The following is a 21,515-nucleotide window of genomic DNA, read 5'->3' as shown; positions in this document are numbered from 1 at the left end:
GCAACAAAAGCTGATGGATTTGCACTTTACTTCTTGGGAGAATGCAACAATGTAAGTGCAGAGGACATTTGCTGAATACATTTTATACACTGATGCAGTTGTGTGTATGCATGACGGGGTTTTTTTCTTCCTCCATTTCTGTTTCCCTCCCCGTTTCATTTTCTGTGCTTCTCAATAGAGTTTATGTTTGTTCACTCCTACGGGGGCCAAGGATGGCCCTCCAAGCCTCATCCCCTCCGGCCCCATCGCATTTGGGACAACCATTGCCGCTCATGTTGCCAAGACTCGCAAAACACTGCTAGTAGAGGACATCATGGGGGTAAGGCTCTTGTCTCGCAACCCGTACAGATTTACCCATCATTGGAATCTAACTCTCTAACGCTGCATTGCTGTGATGTTTGATAACAGATCTCTTTTTGCCCTCTATATATGTTTTAATGTCTCATCCTTGCTCATCAGAGTCTGGTTCGATGCAATGCTCTGCCCTTGTGCACTGCAGTGCTTACCTTGTTATAATAGAGTACAGATAATAAATCATGGGGGACTTTTCCTACTAGATGCCCAGTGTCCTCATTCACACGTCACACTCTGAACAGGAGGTGATGAACAAGACGAGGCTGGAAAAATATCTGGAGTTTTATGAAATTCAGGAAAATATTAGCAATGGTGCTCTGTTTCAAAAAAGACAAAAAATAACAAAAGTCAGAAAACTCATGAATAGGGTGACAGATGTTTGCCCTGCTGATGGGCAAATGACGTGTCTTCTTTGTCAGCTGATGTACCAGCTACACTGACCTCTATTATTATCATTAGTCTGACCTTCACTGTGTCTGACCTGTGTGTTGCAGGACGAGCGCTTCCCCGACGGCACAGGGCAGGACTCAGGGATCCATGTTCACTCTGTCCTGTGCCTCCCCATTCTCACTGCCATCGGGGACCTCATTGCCATCTTGGAGCTGCACCGGCACTGGGGCAAGGAGCCCTTCAACCTCAGTCACCAGGAGGTCAGTCTGACCCAGACAAAACACATCAAGAGGCTCACAGAACTACAGTTAGCCTGGTATTCACCTTAATCTGGATCTGTTTAAGATCTTTATTAGATTTGTGGGGTTCAGTTGATTGTGGAAAATACTTAATAATGCTGCATTTTTGTCTCCAAGGATTTTGTTAATGAAATACATTCTATAAAATGGCAGTGCCATAAGCTAGAAAATTACTTGTAACTTGTTGTTACACGTAACATACAGCTTGTTCAAGCAACTGTAGTCACAGTGAAGATTCACATTTGAGATTTAGAACTTTCCATAAATAAACCACTTGTTGAATGTTTAAAATTATTCCCTTATTCTGTAAAAATCTCATATATATGTTGCCATCTTATATATTTGCAAACAGCGGCTGAAAAAGAGGTTTACGAGAGCGGTGAAAGTTAACCAAAACATTAAAGTTGCAGGCTGTAAAGCCAAACCAATGATCTGTGAGACACTAAAACTTTCTGTACAGGTGAGGGGAACAGCAGAGTTAAGTGAAAATGCTCTGTTTGTCACTAAGAGAAACCCCTTTCACAAACGCCATTTTACCCCTTTTTCATGTAACCATATGTATTTGTGCAGTTTTAATTTTGCATTGCTTTAATTTTAATCCACAATGCTAAACATGCAGATAAAGCCGTGTTACAGGTGTGAGTCTGCGTCCCCAGAGTGGCTATGAATCTGTAGGCTAAATGGCTGTTCTGTGATTATGAGACTGCCTGATGTGCAGAACAGATAATTATGTTGATATGTGATATGAGCTGATTAAACCTTGGAAATGTAAGATAACATGTGTTAATTGTAATATATTGGGGGTTTTTTGGGAGCTAAGCTTCACTTTCTTTTCCAGGTTGCAACAGCTAATTTAGCATGGGCATCAGTTGCTATTCATCAAGTACAGGTGAGCAAACTTCCACTGTTGAAATTTGAAATTGTACATCATAGCAGACATATTGTACTGTAACACTTCACTAAAGACTTATCTAGAAACAAGGTGAACCCTTCCCACTTATTTTTATCTTGGATGACTTTGTTTGTTCTGGTTCTGCACTGGTGTTTTCATGGGGAAATCCACTGTGTACAGGAACTGGGTTGTCACTGGGCCCAGTCCAATCAGCTAAGCCATAGATTCAACAAACAGCTCCCTGAGGACGTCATTATGCCCCAGTGCTGTTTTTATATGAACAGATAGCCTACACCTCAGAGAAACGGCGTCCCACTGCAGCACTGGCCACAGTGGACCTCTGAGCCTCAGCTAGCGGTACAGTTAGCTGCTCACTGCAGAGTACTCTGTTGTTACTGAAACTCATGAAGGTGGCACACAGCCAAGAGTATAGACAGCTAGTTGGTTTGTTTATATGCAGGAAGTTGTATGTGTTCTGCGAGAAATGTTTGATACGTGTTAGTGCCGGGTCATAATCTATTTTTATTTGTTTCTAGGTGTGCAGAGGCCTCGCCAAACAGACTGAGCTCAATGACTTCCTACTAGATGTGTCAAAGTAAGAGCTGCTGTTGGGACAGTTTACCTGATTTAACACTAAATGAATGCTGCTGAAAACATAAAAACCTTGTATTTAAACCATATTCTTATTATAGTATAAGAAAATTAAGATATGGTCTCGGAAATGAGTTAGTGTCTCATCTTTCCTCATGTCAGGTCAAAGGTTAAATAAAACCTTTTGCTCACACAGTGAAGAAATTATTGCATTTTAGGCAATTTAGCTTTCATGTCTTGAATGTGAACGTCATCAGAGCTTCCCATTTGTCAAACATGTCAATGCGCCATTTCTTCTTTTCGCACAGAACATACTTTGATAACATTGTGGCAATAGATTCTCTACTTGAACATATTATGGTGAGTGTGATTTCTGCACGTATGTTTTCATTTACATTGTCTTCAAGGCTACACATCCAGGGAGTGTGTGTTAGGTTATGTGTGTTAAAAAGAGTAGGAATGTTGCTGTAATACTGATACACACAGGGCATCTCGATGCCTGAGGAGCACTGCTAATATTTCCTGACAATACATATGTATGTGTATATGTAATAATAATAGTGATATTAGTTATAATAATATATAAATATTATTATTATAATTATTCAGTATAATAGATACATATAATACATGTTTAGACTTGACTCAACATAAAATAGGCAGGTTTTTCAGCTTGCAATATTTTTTCGGCTTTCGTCTGCAGATCTAAAACAAATGTCATCTGAATGAGTGTAAAACGTGAAACCCTCCTCTCTGTTTGTATGTATTGTGTTGCCTTGTGACTGTGGTGTCATCTCAGGTCATTCAAGTCATCTGGTTCAAACACTGAAATGAACTGGAATGACCTGTAGTTATATTGTGTGTGTGTGTCTTTAACTCTCCACATCTAACTGTTCCATCCAAAAGGAATAATTAAAACTGCAGTGATGTATCCGATTTAATGAAGTTACAGGTGCTAGATGTAATTTTCCATGTTTTTTTTCAGTTCTTTCAAACCCCGGATGTTGCTAACAAGGTTCTGTCCCTGGTGCTGTTTTTGCAGATATATGCAAAAAACCTGGTGAATGCGGATAGGTGTGCACTCTTCCAGGTAGATCACAACAACAAAGAACTGTACTCTGACCTGTTCGATATTGGGGAAGAGAAAGAAGGCAAACCTGTCTTTAGGAAAACCAAAGAAATTAGGTGTGTAACATTTCCATGAAAGTGTGCAAAAATAGTGTATTTAATTTTGATAGTGTCTGTGTTCTTTGATATAAATAAGTCTCAAACTGTTCAGTTTATAGACTTTCTTGTAAAATTACTATTTTATTTTGAAAGAGTAGAACAGTTTAACCTCGTTTTTTAAATGGGTTTTTTGTCTCCACACATCCAAAAGTGTGTTTCTTGCACCACAAGGTTCTCTTGTGACAAAGACAGCTCAGAAAAAATGCTTCCAATAATATAGCCAATGGGTGTGGGTTGGAGGGGGGCGGGACCTGCTGATTTTGTACTATTTTTACTCTGAGTTAAAATGGAACATAATCATTTTTCTCTCAGTAAAAATGGTTTATCTGCTCACTCTATGTGCTGTTGATTGTATTTCCGCATGGATTTTCATATTACTGATTTATTATTGAGCAGATTTTCACCCAGCACAGACAGACTGAGAAGCATTGACAGGAAGTCCACAAACCTAACTCTTGTCCTCTCCTCTCTTCTTTCCCTGTAGGTTTTCTATAGACAAGGGAATAGCTGGCCAAGTGGCTCGGACAGGGGAAGTCTTAAATATCCCAGATGCCTATGCAGACCCACGGTTCAACCGGTAAACTCGAACAGACTCTGTGACAAGCCATTTTTACTTAACTTTTCTATGATATATGATTATCGACATTCTAATTAACCTTCTTGAAGTTGTGCTATGACTTGTCCTTCTTCAGTTGACTCCTGTATTTAGAATAAAAACACTGTCATACTCCGACTCATTGTAGAAGCCTTCAATGAACACCAGGAGTTAAGACTTAAACATGTTGCTCCTCTACTGTATAGTTCACATTATAAAGTCATTTAAATGACTCTGTGATGAATGTAAAACTGGTGTCTCACATGTTTGTATGTCTTCCTTTACAGAGAGGTGGACCTCAAAACCGGCTACACCACGCGGAACCTCCTGTGCATGCCCATCGTTAGCAGGGGGAGCGTTATAGGTGTGGTGCAGATGGTAAACAAGCTAAGCGGAAGTGCCTTCACTAAAACAGATGAGAACAACTTTAAGATGTTTGCTGTCTTTTGTGCTCTGGCCTTACACTGTGCAAATGTGAGTAACCTCAATTAGCCTTCAAATATTTATTTACACGACTAACTGATCTTCTCAAACAGCAAAAGCCTAACCCGTTCTCTTCATAGCTGTCGTGCACAAGCCTGCTCGTCATCTTTTGCAGTGTAAGAAAGATTAAGTGAAGATTATATAACACTTCATGGCCATGAATACTCAGTTCTGATTGGCTTATTTTCAGATAACTGCACCTTTTAAAGTAGTGGCCTCATCACCATCCTAAATTCATTACAGCTGGAAGGCTTGTTTCAGTTGTTACTAGGCTACGGGTTTCCCTATTTGAGTGTTGGAGTAGTCTATGAATTTTTCTCCCAAGGTTGACAAAGATAGTCCCCCCAGCTTCCATTTAAAGTGTGCATTGTCCCAAAAATATGAATTTTTTTTTGTAATGATCCTCCCTTACATGGAACACACATCCGTTTCATGAAGCATGCCAACTCTTGAAGCTTGCGTTGTGTGGTCTGTCTGTCAGAGCCTCTCCTCTCTGTGGGGCCTGACTCACCATCATCTCGTGCGACAAACGTACGCAGGAGCAGCGTCACAAAGTTGGTTTTAAAATTGATGAGGCATGTTAATATTTTAGGACGAGCAGTCTGCATCCGTCCAGTGACAGGATTTATGTTTAGCTGTAATTTATGCCTCACGTCCCTAGGAAACTTACTCCTGATTTATGATGATGTATGGTAGAAGGTGTGAGGCTTGGCACATGTACTGCTGCCTGTCTGGGAAGGGAACAGGGATAAAAACCAGATGTGGAGATACTTTTTGGTGACGCACAGATAAAATATGATGCAGGACTGTTGCGGATAACTTTGTCTGACCCTTTTGGAAACCCCAGCAGTGATGCCTAAAGAATTCAACAGAACATGGTATTCATAGCACTGGAGAGTTCAGTTTCTCTCTCGACATTTTATAGACTAATTCCTGTTCTGTGATTTCCCTGTGTGTCTCTGCAGATGTACCACCGGATCCGGCACTCTGAATGCATTTACAGAGTGACGATGGAAAAGCTGTCTTATCACAGCATCTGCACGTCAGAAGAATGGAAGACCCTTACCCAGCTCAACCTCCCTGCACCCATTTATAAAGAGATCGAAACGTGAGTGCCCCTTTCAGGTTCAGATTCAGAGCATCTATCTCTGCTGTGACCCCAAGTATAGATGGTCTATAGCCATGGGTCTCTGAAAGGGGTGGTGACAGAGTCCAGACCTGAATGAAGAAGCTTTGCAAGAAGTGTGGAAGAGGGGGCATAATCCTCATCTGTCCCTCTGTGTGCTGTACATGCTAATTTAAGACTCTCTTCCCCCAACCTGCAGGTTCCACTTTGACATCAACCCCTTTGAGGAGATCTGGCCTGCTGTCTTTATCTACATGGTTCATAACTCCTGTGGAAAGACCAGGTAAGGTGTCACTTGGCCACCACCATGTAAGTGTCAGTTCCTCACCAAAGCTTGGGATGATTAATTGTTAAGCATCCTTTCTTCCCATGTTTAGCTTTGAGCTGGAGAAGCTGTGCCGGTTCACCATGTCTGTACGGAAGAACTACCGGCGTGTGCCCTACCACAACTGGAAACACGCAGTGACGGTGGCACACTGTATGTATGCCATCTTGCAGAAAACCACTGGGATGTTCACAGAGTTAGAGGTTTGTTCCTTATCTGGTCTGGATTTGACTGCTCCTCAACAAAAAGAAACAAAATTAAAAATAAGCTTAGCATCTGGGGTCCTTTGTGATTACAAGATTTTTTTTTTGTTTCCTGTCTTCCGACTCTGGTTTACAGAAGAAGGGTCTGTTGATAGCCTGCCTGTGCCATGATCTGGACCATCGGGGGTACAGCAACACATACCTGCAGAAGTTTGACCATCCGCTGGCGGCTCTGTACTCCACCTCAACCATGGAACAACACCACTTCTCCCAGACTGTCTCCATCCTGCAGGTAGAGCTCCACTATGCAGAACCTACTGTACAGTTAAAGACATTTTTCATTATTTATTGTCTTTTAAGTTCAAAAATTAAGTTTGAAATGATGTGCTTTGCATAACATGTTTTGACCTTTTCATTATGTAAGCATATCAGTGTCACATCTGTGACTTGCCTAAAGCCTTGCCGATGGTGGAAATGTCACATGTGAAATTACAAAATAATTCAAAGTAGTGTAGCAAGAGGATGATAACAGAAATCAGCAAAGCAGAAAGCAGGTCACAATTTGAAGCCCACTTATAAAGAAAAAAATGGCCACGTAAAAACATATTTGCCAGACACTGCATTATTTAGCAAAAACGCATATCTTCAAATACTCACATAGGGTTAGGGTTACTTTCAGAGGCTAAAACTCTTAGATAAAATGAACTGAATTACAATTTTAGTTTTTAATTTGTTCAATAGCTGTGTCTTTTCTGTGAAAGTGAAGCAGATAGTCTTCACATTTATAAGTGCATTTTCTTCTAATTTACACGCATGCATCCTGTAACAGTATCCATACTTAATATATAATTTCTTGAAAACAAATGCTTACATGCACGCACACACTGTCAATTACAGATCCATTAAGAGGATCATATGATTTATTTCTGAGTGCCCTTTTGTGTAACGTCCAGGATCTGCTGGCAGGGCATGAACCCAAAATGACACGGGATGAACGTGAGATTACAACATGTTGCAGTCTAGCTGAGCTGAACGCCTCATAAGTGGAGCTTTTGCTTTTTTATTGATCTCTTTGTTTCTCATAGCTGGAAGGGCACAATATTTTCTCCAACCTGAATTCCAGCGAGTACGAGCAGGTGTTGGAGATCATCCGGAAGGCCATCATTGCCACGGACCTCGCCCTGTACTTCAACAACCACCAGCAGCTGACGGAGCTGCTGACCTCACGTGCACTGGACTTGAACAACCACACACACAGGTCAGGTCATGACTCGCACTGGTGCACAGGTTAGGTCAGGATCATACCAGGTTTTGTCGCGTCACACAGAGAAATGGCACATTGAGTTTCTCCACGCGGCTATAATGAGGCTTTGCTCCCCTCCAGGGACCGTGTGATTGGTCTGATGATGACAGCATGTGACCTGTGTTCTGTTACCAAGAAATGGCAAATCACACGACTCACAGCCAACGACATCTATGCTGAGTTCTGGGCTGAGGTACAGTGGGATACTGCTGGAGTTTAAATGGCATCATAATCATGCCGTCGGTATAAGACCTTTTATTAGTACTTGTAAATGCTGCTACACCAAGCCGTCCTACAATTTGTAAAGCAGAAAACAGTGTCTAGTGGTCAGAAGGTGTGCCACAGTATGCAAAAATAGGAAATAGAAATAGTAAGGTAATAAAAAGTAAGTAAGTTTCTCTTTCTTATTTTGTTCTTCCACAGGGAGATGAGATGAAGAAGATTGGAATTCAGCCGATCCCTATGATGGATAGAGACAAGAAGGACGAGGTTCCCCAAGGCCAAGTAAGACCAGCACTTTTACTCATGTGTCTCTAACTGTGCTTACTCTTCACCTCAAACACACACACTCAAAAGAAATTTGTTCATTATGATGATGTAATAGTAGAATAGTTGACTTAAAGTGTAAATAATGACTTAAAATAAAACATACTACAATAACCAGTGTCTGTATATTGTCAATACATACTATATATTAAGATAAAAATCTAAGTTTAAGGATAGCTGTATTTTTACCATTCTTATAGAAACAACATATAGTCTAATAAGTTTAATAAAATTTGCATATTGATCAATAATAAATGTTAAACTATTACCAAAACTATGTCTGACCCCGTGTACCCATATGCATTTTAGCAAATAATGTACCTGTCAAATCAGATCAATTAGCTACTATAGTCATTATCGTAGTTTTAGACAAAAATAGCCTGATAAGGATATAATTATAATAATGTCATTAAATAGTAATACAGGTAAAACAACCAAAAAACACATTAAGACTTACTGTGCATTCACGTGCTCCTGATGGTCCCATTTCTCGAGCTGTGAAGTCGTTCTTCCAACTTCGGTGTGTTCATGTGCTTTTAAGTCGGAATGTGGAAACAACACAACACATGCTTAATATTACAAAGTGATTTTTTTCCAGAGTTGTTACTGCAACTGCTGATAACCTAATACCATATTACAAATGACACTTTAGCAAAATGTGTACATACAATACGTGATTTTGCACCATTAATCGAACGTTTCGAACCATCAACCATGTCGTCCGCCATGTTTCTACGTGAATGACATCAACAACTCGGTAACTCGTGTACCAACACTTTCTCAGACTTTCTGAGTAGTTGTTCTATGAATTTTCCCAGGGAAATCATTTTTCTGATTTTTTCCGACACCACGTGAATGCACAGTTACTGTCAAGCACCTACACACCCAAAGCAGGTGTTTTCACTTATGTTATACCTGATGAGACCTCTTCTCAAGTCTGTGCCAGGGCGTACCACTTCGTCACTCTCCTGCTAGTTTTGTAGCACCTGTTCAGGGTGTGGCAATTTACACCATTATTTTTAGTGGTTCAGTTTGATGATGTCACGTCATTTCCAGCGTAACTCCACCCACCTTCAGCCTGACTGGAAGTCAGATCAGCCCAAGTAGAGAAAACACCTGTGTGGGCGTGCAGCGTAAGGCTAATAGGATTGTTTTGTAGCCATTAAAACAAAATTATTTTGTGGGAACGTCAGAATTGTTGAAGTAGGTTTTAGATCAAGTTTGTGGCAGGCTGTATGTTTTTTTTGAGCATGTGTGATATTTAAGACCACCAACACCACCACGCATCAGATACTCATGGGGACACTGTTCCTTATTGCCCATGAGATTTAAGTGCTTGTTTGTTTTTCTGTCTTTTTTTTAGGTGGGATTCTACAATGCTGTTGCGATTCCATGTTACACGACACTATCAGAACTTTTCCCTCCATCCAGTCCTCTTCTAAAAGCCTGCAAGTAGGTATTCAAAGCTATAGTTTAAATGTGAAATGAAATAACTGTATAACTGTGAAATGGACCGAAAACACTAAACAAATCAAAAAGCTCCATGTTTTCATGCTGATTTTAACATTAGGATATGGTCAATACATGCACTGACAGACACTAGAAGTGCAGCAAGTGACGCTTGTGCTGGCCTCATCTGACCAGCAGTACATCCCAAGTCTCTTATGTCCTCGCTCCTCCTGCTTCGCTCCTCACTTGAACCTAGAAGTCATTTGGGCATCTTGCAGATCGTCCCAAAGCTCTTATTTGTGCTTTAGATTTAATAGGTAAGAGGAGCGAAGATGCACGAGAGCCGCCTTCACTGAAGCCTTTTACTGTCCGACACACCCCCTTATTTGTGTTGTCTACACTGAAGTCTGTGTCTGATTTTATTTTATTTTTATTATTGTGATTTTGTGATATGAGTAAGCACATCGTGAGCATTGTACAATCCAGAGTTAAATTCCTCGTATGTGTACACATACCTGGCAATAAAGCTGATTCTGATTCTGATTATTGGATATCAGTTATTGATTGGACGCTGCAGCTGATCGGACTGACCTGATACCTCACTTCACTGGAGTTTTGTACCTCAGTGAAGACAGATACCAGATTAAACTCATGTGTATCACTCAGTTTTTCTTTTAATGATCTGTTATTTCCCCCATTTTATGAATACATATTAAAGTCAGTCTGTCAGCAAGAAACTTCTTTTACAAGATACATCATTTATCTTCATTTCCATTCAGCGTGAGGCTGATCATTTCTGAGCGTCGGCTTTGTGTGTTACTCATCAATTTCCCCTAAATTCAAATGATTTAGCCTGATGAATCATTTCCAATGTACAAAATACACCATGATCATATTCTGGGTTATTCAATAATGAATTGACGGTCAGAATATCAATAAAGATGATGCAGATAATGAAGCTATCTAAGCAGGACAGAGTATAAATACAGAATGCAGGTTGTTCTTCATGTGCAGGTGTTTGTTAAACAGTACCAGCTACAGAGAGAAAACTTGCTGCTCTTGCAGTGATAACTGTGTTGTTCATTAGTATTAGCACATGTATGCAGACACAAACTCCATCAAAAGTCTCTACTGCTGTTAGAGCCGAGTGACAGCTGATCCTGTTGCAATCAGCTGCCTCCACCATCAGAAACGGACGTCACTTCACATGACGCTTCGGATTCATTCACATTCCAAGTATTCCACTGAAAATACAAATAAAACACACATTACTGTACTGATATTGGATTAAACAAACATGCTCAGACTTTCTGAAAATATATTCAGACTGAAACATGGCAACATAGAATACAGTGCACCAACAGGAAACGGTTGCTCTTCCTAACTTGCTGCATCAGTGTGTGACATTGTGCGTCTGTATGTACGTATGTCACATTCGATAAGAGTGTAAGAATGTATTTATATGCATAATTTCTGGTTGTTGAACAGGATCATATTGCACATTTGCCTGCCCTCCTGGGGTAACACGCTGGTTTTTAAAACGCTGTGACCTTGATCTGCAGGGAATGCAAACAAAGTGAGCAGTGCCCGGTGCTGACGTACAGCTGACGGCTCTGGGTGGGCAGCAGGCCTAGACCCTGTGGAGCCCGGCTGCTTGTTGTGGGATCTGCCACAGACGTGTAAACTGCATCAGGCTGGCTAATTGAATGGAATGGCAGCAAAGGGCAGCACTCTTTGCACTCGAATGTCAGACTTGATTATAGCATGAGGGGGGGAGAGGTTACCTTCACTGATAAGACTGCTACTGTAGATGACTAATTAATTACACTGGTGCTGCCTGGCTGTGATGACGGTTCGGTTTAATGGCACATTTGTTTCGTTGATTGTTGCAAATTGTTGACTTTCAATATAGATCTCTTCAGAACCATAATTTGATATTCTGGTCAAGTTGGTATTCTGATATTTGAAGTTGCATGATTTCATCTTATATTTTTTTCTGTTCTGGCTATCTCTAACAATATTCTGTCCATACCATTTGTAACATCAGATGCACACCCTGGTGGCAGCAAAGTGTTATGATGTCGTGTGCTAGTACTAGTTAGCACCATCAGTGGCTACAGTGGTACATTTAATTTTCATTCAAACAAGAAAACTGAAAATTGACAGCAGTGGATAAATGACATATATACATCTAATAATAGCTTAATCAAATAAAAAGGCCAATATTAGCCTTATGCATTAAGCATTTAAATAAAAGGTACATTGGCTAATTTCATCCAGTTAGTTTTTGTTTGAAATAACTATCATACATGTAATTTTGCCCTTTTACTGATGAAGTTTGATTGATGGCGAGATGATTTCGTCCTCTTCTTTCCAATTCAAAGCCATGTCTTTGCAGTGAGAAATGAAACGGCTGTGTCAGTAGTACAGACCTGCTGAGTGTCAATATGACAGAGGTGCTTTGTGTTTGCAGGGAGAACCTGAGCCAGTGGGAGAAGATATCGCGGGGAGAGGCGGAGGACATAGTGCCAAGCCGGCCTTCTGATTCAGGCCCTGTCAAGGTGGACAACTGACTACCAAAGGGGTTGCTGGCCCACCAAAGGAATACAACCGGAACCCTGCCACGGACCTGGAACTATGTAAGGGGAAGAACCCACATCCTGTGTTAGCAGGAGACGGATCAGCTAAAGGCGACTTGACTTTGAAAACACACAGTTACCTCATTGGGTGACGGAGGTGTCAACACTGACGGTTTCACCGATCCCAGAGACTGACAAACAGCCGATGGGGAGGGACTTCTACCCATCACCCTACATCCACTCAGCTTGGGAATTAATTTGGTAAAATGGACTTGTGCCGTTTTGGTTGTTTTATGCTATTATGTGATTTTTTTTTTTTTTCATTTGAGCTGATTCTTTTATGGTCTTGTATTTGCAGAGGCCTTACTCTGAACCTTTCACAGGCTAGAATATGTGAAATCTTGTTGTCGGTTCAGGCTTTTATGAATTGGTACTGTTTGCCTTCTGCGGTAGGTTTATCGTACGTGCACTACTTCAGCAAGGTATTCCCAGAGACAGAAGGAATGTGTAGAGCAGATTACTTACTGAGAAGGTGGATGTCAGAATGTGTTTATATCACTTTTTGAGCAAAAATCCTTTGCTGTACTTGAAGAGAGACATACAGCCTATTCTACATGGAGATGGCAGAAATCCCCCCCGCAGCATATTCATCAAAACGATGGACTGTGACGAGAGGAGTTAGATAATGTCGACACTTGTGAACACAGTCACGAGAGAGTCACAATGTTTCTCCCTGAAGTGCCCCCCACCCCAGCCCCCACATGACTTATAGTAAGCCAAGACTGCATACCATTGGATTTCCACTCTCATAACATTTTTACACGCCTCTATCACATCATAAATTATTTGACACTACAATCTGGTCCCTACTCATTAATCAGCAATCACTTCTACGACCATGAATAAAACACAAGTAAAATGAGGATACTGCACAAGTTGCCTAAGTGTCTCAGCGGATTATAAAGATTTGTTTGTTTGCAGTGGCACAACAAACTTTTTACATGTTAACCACCTTATGTAATGTCCACACAGTTCCCTGATTTATAACACAAGGTCAAAGCATGATGAATTATTAAGGTATAAATTAAATAAAAGGATGGGATTAGTTTTAGCTCTTTCGTGAGCCCATACAGTCTCTTTGTCTTTTCAGGTTCAAAGCATTATTGTGAAACATTTATGACACTGAACGCTGCTGATGCCAGGCACAGCAGCTCAAGAGACGTCTCAATGGTCAGCTTCGTCTTGTCCCATAATGTCAAACCTGTTAAGCTAAAGTGCATCACCTGTCTATCTCTGGGATTGCAACTCAAGAATGTTGGCTGACTTTTTGCAGGTGTGAAACAAGAAGCTCCCCTCATATCCACGACCTGTTGAAGGAAATAAACCATCCTCCTTATGCTGACTCTCTCACATCATGCAAGGGGGGTACATTTGGACTCTTCTCAATGAGTTTCCGAGATCTTCCAAAAGACAATAGTTTTGTCTGAAACTGTCATTCCAGTGGACGTCGTCCCTCCAAGACTGAAATTACCGCTCAAATAATTAGTTTTATGACTGGTACTGTGGCCCCCAATGGTGTGAATGTACATTTTGATGAATGTTTTGTTGATTGCAGATGCTCAGTGGTGGCGTGATGTGCTCTGTCTTACTTTTCAGAATTGCTTCCAGTAAGCTTCAACCAAGAGCAACAGTTAGCATGCACATAAACTGAAGTTTATGTATAGTTTTTGCATATACGGTAATAGATGTATACTGTGTACAATCTAGGAATTATTTTGTACAGAATGATGTATGCTCTGATGGTGCTAAACTGAATGGCAGTCGTGCACTTTCTTACTGGGTGTGTATATTGTGTGCGTGTGTGTGCATGCGTGTGCGTTAAAGAGAGAGAGCTTTTGACTGCCCACCCCCCCCAACTCCATGACACTGCACTGTCCCTTCTAGTTTTCAGCACCAGTTATATCCCATTGTCTGCACTATGTTTAGCATATGATCTTTATCATTATTATTGATGATTATTATTATTGCTATTATTACTATTGTTATTTTCTTAATTAGAGTTAAATTTAAATTAACTTATATTTTTTATACAAAGAAAAATAATGTTGGCCTTTTTGTTTTGTACAAAGTAAATATTAAGATAAACAAAACGGTCTAGACATGTTACTGTTACCCAGAATAATTGCGGAATGTCTCAACTGTAAATGTAAGAGCAGTAGCCCAAATGACTTTTATTAAATACCTGAAAAACACATATGTGTGCTAGATCATTCTTTATTTTGTGTTTGAATTACCTTTTTGATTGCATTTATTTCCGTGTTAATGCATACTATTTTATTGATGAAGATGCACAGTCAAAGTGACAACACATCACTCCAGATTGGTCAGCATGTTATTGCACTTAATCAGCCATTTATAGAGATAAGTCAGTGTCAATTCTTAATGCATTTTTTTAAAGTCAAAACATAAAATAGAAATTGATTGGCAATGGTGTGAACATCTTCCCTAAATTTCTTGCCGGACAAACTGAAATAACTGTAGTCTCCTGGACATACTGAGTGATGTTTTCCCACCCAATTTAAAAACTAATGGGAAAACAATTGGGAATGTGTAACACGACTTGGGCCCCACTTTTAGCCTGCATTATTAGTACTTAATATACAGTGGTCATACATTTTACCCTTCCTACCTATCATAGTTTCATTACTGCACAAAATACATTCATTCTACTCTTGCCTTTTGAGCTGTTCCTGCTGCCATCTTGTACAATCCCATGGAAATACACTGAAAAAAAGATGATTTTCTAAGAAATCAATTAATTAAAATTTTTCATTTTTGGTGTGATGCTTGAATCTGTTGTATGGGTTGGGGGAAGGTGTCCTCATGGCATTCAAGCCAGTGAGGTTATTCTTTTTGTACTTGCATTTTATTATTTAAAAAATATATTAAATTACCAATGGCACATTAAGTAATCTCTGTTGGCTCTATAGGGTCTACAATCATAATTACTGACCCTGCAAAGAAATATTATCTAATTTGTTTTGTAATGCATAAATCTGGAAATTAACGTTGGCATTTCCTATTCACTGTTGTGAGCATTGCATGCTCAAACCTCTGGCAAGTCCACTTCTGGGAGCTTCTTCCATCCTCCACTGGATTGCATCAAACGTTAACGTACAAACAAAAAAATGCACGGCCCTACTTGTTTAAATGAAGCATGGCATGATACGCTGTCTCTTCCCTCATACTCAGCTTTGCCATCTGGGTGCTTTCCTATTCTGTCCATTTCAGCCGCGAGGCAGAGCTTCACTCTCCTGCTCCTTCCCCGTCTCTTTTGCTCTGTAGGCACTCTGTGTGTTCACTTGCACACAAGAACCCAATTATTGTGAATATCCGGATTAAGATAATAGTTTGATCAAAGTATTTATAGCAGGTTTGCAGCAACCAGATTCCCCCAGTAGCCAAAGTTTACAAGATTTGTCTGGTAATTGGGTTACTGTGTGCAGGGACTTGTAGCAGCCCACAGGAAACATTTGAGTGTCATAAAAGAACACCTGAAGATAAGGGGGATTTGTTGGAATCCGTTGTAGAGTAGAGAATTTGCAGAGCACAGTTCTGTTATTTGCAGTGTTAAAAAAACACCTTTCAACCAGGTCACATAGCATTGTTTCTGGCTCATGTGTGCCTAATAAAGTCAAATGACAAAATCTATGTGTGTTCACCTGGGTGTGTGTTTGTAACTCCACATTTATTGATTTGTTGAATTATTTTACCTGTGTAATCAACTGCACAGACTGATATCTTTCAAACACTTAAATAACAAAAAGTTATTATCATAAATCATTTTAAGAATAGGTCACAGCTGTTTCACAGTGACTTCGCTGGGAGCTTTGCAAGCTAATGCCTGGCTTTCTATAAACATGAACTTAAACCTACCGCGTACAATGTGTGAAAAGGTTTTCATGGTCTGAACACTGTCTGCCCTGCAGGCCCAACGTTACACACGTCTTTATTTGCCTCATTATGCCTACAAATGAGATCTAGCACCTCATATCTCATGGGTACGATTATTACCAAGACACTGAACGCAACGCAGGCATTACGCGCTTCGTTCTCCGTGGCAACCGAGTAAAGCGCAGACTGTTGTGGCCGTGAAGAAAGTTTGTTTTTGGTCGTGATTCCGCCCAAAAGTTCAGTTCAGTTAACAGGTGAGGTTATTATTTAGAGTTTCTGCATGTTTGCTTTGTTCACATGCTTCAAATGCTTATTAGAAATATATTAAACTAAGTAACGTTAATGTAAAAGCAAAAATACTTAGCAGTCTTTGCTATAGGTGAATTTGATTTGTCTGGATTTTCAAAAGTTAAATAATAGTTTTTTTTGTTGCTTTGTTGTTTGTTTTCATAAAACAACGACAAATCCTATTCAGACACCAACATTGCTCATTGTTATTGCCTGTGACGTTTAATTGTAACGCTTTTTTTTATAAACATGCTATAATATAAATAAATGTAGTTTGTAGAAATGTAGCTAGTCTCTTTTTTGCTTAAGTGTATTTAATAGGAACATTACAGTTCTGCTGCACAGTATAGGAAACTGTATTGTACTTGAGGTGAGGTCAGTCACCTTGCCTCAAGAGGCTAATCCCCTCTTGCCAGGTCATCCTTATAAATAAGAAGTTGTTTTAAGGTTAAATAAAGGTTTACTAAAAAATTGTTTTTTAACAAACTATATAATTAATATGTTCTGTGCATTCATAGCCATGTCCAGCAGTTGTAAACCAAAGCCTAGGTGTTTTGGGAGCGACATCCACAGACTGCTGCTGGCTGCTGAAGCTGGTCAGAAGGCGGATATTCTGAGCTACTACTCAGGTCATCTGGGGCCTCGCAGCCTGAACCAGAGTCAACCTGACAGGGAGAAAAAGCAGTCTTTCTGGAGGATGTCTCAGAGACAAGAAGAAACCCCTCTGACACTCCAGCAGACATGGACAAAGGCGCTGACCTATGTAAAGAAGAAAGAAATGAAAGAGTCTCCCCCCGAGTTCTCCACTGGCACAGCTTTAGTAGAGTCTGAAGTCTCTAGGTCAGAACAAGACCCAGCTACTGATCGCTCATCACATGCAGACAGAGAAGCTATAAGTCTACCTAAGATAGTTTACTGTTCCCCAAACTCTTTGCCGGTCCAGCCAAGAATTTTTTCCCGGAAAAAGTCTAACTCTTTGTCTGATCTGGAGGGGAAACAACAATTCTGTTCAAGCCACTCTGACCAGGAAGGCCTGAATAATGAGGGCCAGCTACAGACGAAACAGCGGTTTGGCAGGCAAGTCAGAGCCAAGCAGGACCTCTGGGCTGGAATAAATGTTGCTGAAATGCATGAGAGGAAACTACAAAAGGTGAGAATGGTCACACAAACAATGACATCAATGCACGATGACATGTAATTGCACTATTTTTGAATTTTCATGCTATCTAATATTCCTCAACACTAGTGCAGAAGGTGCATGAATAAAGACACGCACAGACTCTTATGCACATCATAACTTGCAAATGTTGCGTGTGTGTGTGTGTTCCTGTCATACCCAGGAACTGAAGAAGCTGTCAGTGCAAAGCTGGCCCAGCAGAGACCGCCTTGTGGTGTTCAGTGACGTCTTTGATGATGTATGTGAAGGCTCGCCAGTTTTTGGACGCATCCTGAGGGAAATTAAGGTTTTTCCATTTCCTCTGTATCCACTAGCACATTTTTAGCATGTGCCGTCAGACGCATTAGAGCCAAGAGAGAGTGAGTCCCTGGTGTAGCAAGCGGAAGTAGAGCAACCACTGGAACCTGGTCATGATGCGCCAGGGAGCAGGTCGTTAGAGGGCAACGGTTGGACTAGTGCTCATTCATAAGAAATGTCTTAGGGTCATGCAAGTTTGTGTTTTGCACACACTGTCAGTAAAACTGCTTTGCATGCTTGTAATTTTGCATTGCACTAGTAGTGTTTTGTAGTATTTTGCACATAAACAAAATTGATTGATGAAACAAAATTTATCATTGTTGGACTTCCATTTGTTTTAGTGAGTCCACACTGAGGCTGATATTCTCATGCGGTGGAAATCTTGTTATTGTTTGACAGCAGAAAACCTTTGATGATCAAAACAAAGAGCACAAACACACTATGCTTATAGAATTTAACAGAAGCTGCAATAGTAAAAAGTAATAGAAAACAGTAACTTGAAAGGAGAATATTTGTTTATCACGTAACATAGCTGGGTATGTTATACATGAGATCTGTACCCTACTAGTCGTGTTCATGATACACCTCCCAGCACAATACAGTGAAGCTTTTGTTGTGACGTGATGCAACCCTCGAGCAGTGCATTGAAGTCTATGATTAAGTCCACAAATAGTGTAAAGTTTAATTAGATCTACAAAGACACATAATAAAATAAATCAACCAAATACATAGAGGTTAATTATGTTCTCTTTTTTCTTCCAGACAGATTATGATCTGTATGTCAACCACATGATGGCTTCCCAATCATCATTACAGGACATGGTAAAGTACACTGCACATTTATTGAATATAGATGTCAATAAGGAGAACCTGAGACATTGATGTGACTTACCACCCTTACTTCCTGTCAAAAACATTGACAGGTGTGTCAGTTGAATGGCAGCAAGTATAACATAATGTCTTAATGTTTATGTGATGGATTATCAAGCTCGGGCACTTTCAAAGTTTGTGGAAATTGGTTTTCATACCGTGTAAGAATGAAAGACAACAAAAAGCGTCTAATCAGCCTAGAAACAATAACGCTAATATGTAACTGGAATTTTTTTTTTAAATACATACAAAACTGCACCTACAGTTCAGTCACAGTTTAAAGGGTCATTTCCGTGGTGATCCATTAGGAACTGAACTCAGGACTGCTGGCAATGAGATGTTTTGTCATAACAGAATATGTTGCACATTATAGACATTAAACTTTCCACAGAAAAGACAGAGCCTCAAATAGTTTTGCAATAGTCACAGAATAAGCAATTCTCTTGAGCATCTTTTGCGTCTGTGATAAAAAATAGAAGTCTTAATATGTTTTTGGGGTTGTTGTTATGTTACAGTCACTCAAAGGTCTTGGCAATGGCAAAGTATGGCAAATGGAGTTAGAAGATGCTGAAAAAGAGGTTTGCAGGCTGGAGCAGAAGGCCAGAAGAGCTCTAGAGGAGAATAAACGGTACTGCAAGGTCTGTCTAAAAACAAAAGTAGACAGTTTATTTACTTTACGTTCTTAACATTTTAGGCTTGTTTGCTCTTTTTTAACCTCAGAGTCCGAAATGAATTACAGAATGTTCCAGCTACCACAGGCCCAGAGGACAGTGGCATGAAGAGTAAGTCTCAAGACTACATTGTTGCATCTCATCACTGGCAAACCACATCTAAGCATTTACTGCAGGTTACCCTGCAGTGCAAAAGCACATGCTAACTTTTAAATGTCTAATGTGGACAGACTGAACAAATAATCACTTTGTCATAATAACAGGCATAAAGAGACTTTTGTAGTTTCAGTGAGTCAGCAGTGACTTTATAATGCCTGCAAGGGTACGTGTGTACAAGTACAGATACATCAGTGGGCCCTACATGCTAGCTTCTGTGTTTGGACAGGTACATCTCTGTCAGGGCTGCAGGACACAGAGATCAGCTGCACCAACAGTGTCCGATCCAAGAGGCTCCAGGTGTTGAACACATGTAGGGAGATCCAACAGCTGGAGGAGGAGATTAAGGAGAAGCTGGTGTCCACTGTTACAACCACGGCCACTGAAAGACGAATCAAAGACCTCAAGGTGCAGGGAGATAAACTGTCTGCTTATCCTCACATATTTTTTACCCCTTCACCCTGTTCCACACAAGCTTAGGAAGAGCACAGCTACACGTCACACTGAGCATAAATTTTGCATTTGCTCTGCATATCACTGCAGTTTTTATTTACTGTTTTTTTCTGTTTGGTTCCAGGCAGAGATAATGAGACTGATAGCCTCAAATGACCGTCTGAAGACCACCAACAAGGCAAGGGAGTTTGACGTTTTCCCCAGTACTACAGATGCACGTCCTGCTATGTGACATGAGAGTCATGTGTTTTTTACTCTGTATTTGTCCCTCAAGGATCTGGAAAACAACATCAACATGGTGCTGAGCAGAGAAAAAGCAAGCAAAGCCATAAGACGGTACATGTTACATTGAACATAATGTATATGTGGCAGCTGGGAGACTGGTGACTTGTACTTACTCCTGCTCTCCTATGTTTCAACACTAGGACGCTGTGGAAGGAAATACATTGTGATCTACAAACAGACAGTGAATAGCTTCATCTCCAAGTAAACCAGAGGATCATTGCTCGAGATGGATGTTTCAAAGTCAAACAGCATGCGCTAGATAAAGTGCAATGTGCAATAAAATGAAGGATTAAGTATTTGATAGTCACATCTTTGACAACCAGCAAGCAATTTAATTATAACATGACCTATATCCTCATCGCAGTCCTTTAGTTTAGTACATCTCCTTACCAGAAATGACACTGATAAAACTAAAACTACCACCGGTATCAGCAAGTGAGCAGTAACACAATGTAAAAATACTCCAAGTCCTGCATTCAAACAGTAAAATGCACATACCTTTCAAAAGTAAAAGTACTCAAAATGCAGACTTGAGTGTTATACTGTACTTCATATTTTACTATTGGGTTATTGTCACTGATGCAACATTCTAGCAGTTTTTTGATGTTGTAGTTAGAGTGTGGTGAAGCTGCTATTAGCTACATACTGTTGGATGCAAATGATTGTGTGTTCTGTATGTAGAACCTAAGATGGCGCCGCAGACGGCCGCCTCGGGTTTACGCTCCGTAGTACTTTTTGTGTTTTTGTTAATTAACGTTTTCTGCCGTCCCTCTCTGGTAACTTTTACCAGAGAAGAGCTCATAGTGTGTATATTAGTGTTGTCTATACTGTAGTTTGTGTCTGATTTTATTTTATTATATTATTATTTTATATTATTGTGTTATGTTGAGTAAGCACATCATGAGCAATGTACAATCCTGAGTCAAATTCCTTGTATGTGTACACATACCTGGCAATAAAGATGATTCTGATTCTGATTCTGATTAAATCTTAAAGGCAGGT

General features: G+C 40.1%; 2 protein-coding genes across 8 annotated transcripts in view; both read left to right on the top strand.

Annotated features, from left to right (window-relative positions):
- pde10a (phosphodiesterase 10A) overlaps positions 1-14,614 on the top strand; it is a 61,987-nt gene extending 47,373 nt beyond the window's left edge. For 4 of the 7 annotated variants that reach the window (XM_038737193.1, XM_038737192.1, XM_038737195.1 and 1 more), the window contains 18 exons: positions 2-51; positions 179-319; positions 849-1,004; positions 1,882-1,932; positions 2,472-2,530; positions 2,835-2,886; positions 3,512-3,711; positions 4,238-4,330; positions 4,636-4,822; positions 5,797-5,939; positions 6,157-6,240; positions 6,335-6,485; positions 6,622-6,777; positions 7,571-7,743; positions 7,870-7,981; positions 8,212-8,292; positions 9,698-9,786; positions 12,257-14,614. In XM_038737193.1, coding sequence (XP_038593121.1) covers positions 2-51; positions 179-319; positions 849-1,004; positions 1,882-1,932; positions 2,472-2,530; positions 2,835-2,886; positions 3,512-3,711; positions 4,238-4,330; positions 4,636-4,822; positions 5,797-5,939; positions 6,157-6,240; positions 6,335-6,485; positions 6,622-6,777; positions 7,571-7,743; positions 7,870-7,981; positions 8,212-8,292; positions 9,698-9,786; positions 12,257-12,356 — 2,078 coding nt within the window. In that variant the 3' untranslated portion in view covers positions 12,357-14,614. The remainder of the gene's footprint in view (position 1; positions 52-178; positions 320-848; positions 1,005-1,881; positions 1,933-2,471; positions 2,531-2,834; positions 2,887-3,511; positions 3,712-4,237; positions 4,331-4,635; positions 4,823-5,796; positions 5,940-6,156; positions 6,241-6,334; positions 6,486-6,621; positions 6,778-7,570; positions 7,744-7,869; positions 7,982-8,211; positions 8,293-9,697; positions 9,787-12,256) is intronic. The other 3 variants (XM_038737196.1, XM_038737197.1, XM_038737194.1) reach the window with 2 other exon arrangements.
- Positions 14,615-16,478: 1,864 nt separating this feature from the next.
- LOC119917099 (uncharacterized protein C6orf118-like) lies at positions 16,479-20,809 on the top strand. Its single transcript, XM_038737218.1, has 10 exons — positions 16,479-16,570; positions 17,123-17,754; positions 17,945-18,067; positions 18,841-18,900; positions 19,464-19,576; positions 19,669-19,730; positions 20,005-20,183; positions 20,353-20,406; positions 20,503-20,564; positions 20,654-20,809. Exons 2-10 carry the CDS (start codon positions 17,125-17,127, stop codon positions 20,700-20,702), a joined length of 1,332 nt encoding a protein of 443 aa, XP_038593146.1. The 5' UTR covers positions 16,479-16,570; positions 17,123-17,124; the 3' UTR covers positions 20,703-20,809.
- Positions 20,810-21,515: the final 706 nt, after the last annotated feature.

Source organism: Micropterus salmoides, unplaced genomic scaffold (genome assembly GCF_014851395.1).
Source record: "Micropterus salmoides isolate LMB-PRFRI ecotype aquatic unplaced genomic scaffold, ASM1485139v1 Ms_hic_scaffold_22, whole genome shotgun sequence".
Lineage (NCBI taxonomy): Eukaryota > Metazoa > Chordata > Actinopteri > Centrarchiformes > Centrarchidae > Micropterus > Micropterus salmoides.
Note: the sequence above shows the minus strand (reverse complement) of the source record. Positions and strands in the feature narration are given on the sequence as shown.

Bases quoted from the DNA above. Each gene is read 5' to 3' on its own strand.
- LOC119917099 (XM_038737218.1), top strand. From the start codon at position 17,125: ATGTCCAGCAGTTGTAAACCAAAGCCTAGGTGTTTTGGGAGCGACATC. The intron at 19,577-19,668 runs GTACTGCAAGGT...TTTTAACCTCAG, and splicing joins GCTCTAGAGGAGAATAAACG to AGTCCGAAATGAATTACAGA. The intron at 20,184-20,352 runs GTGCAGGGAGAT...GTTTGGTTCCAG, and splicing joins GACGAATCAAAGACCTCAAG to GCAGAGATAATGAGACTGAT.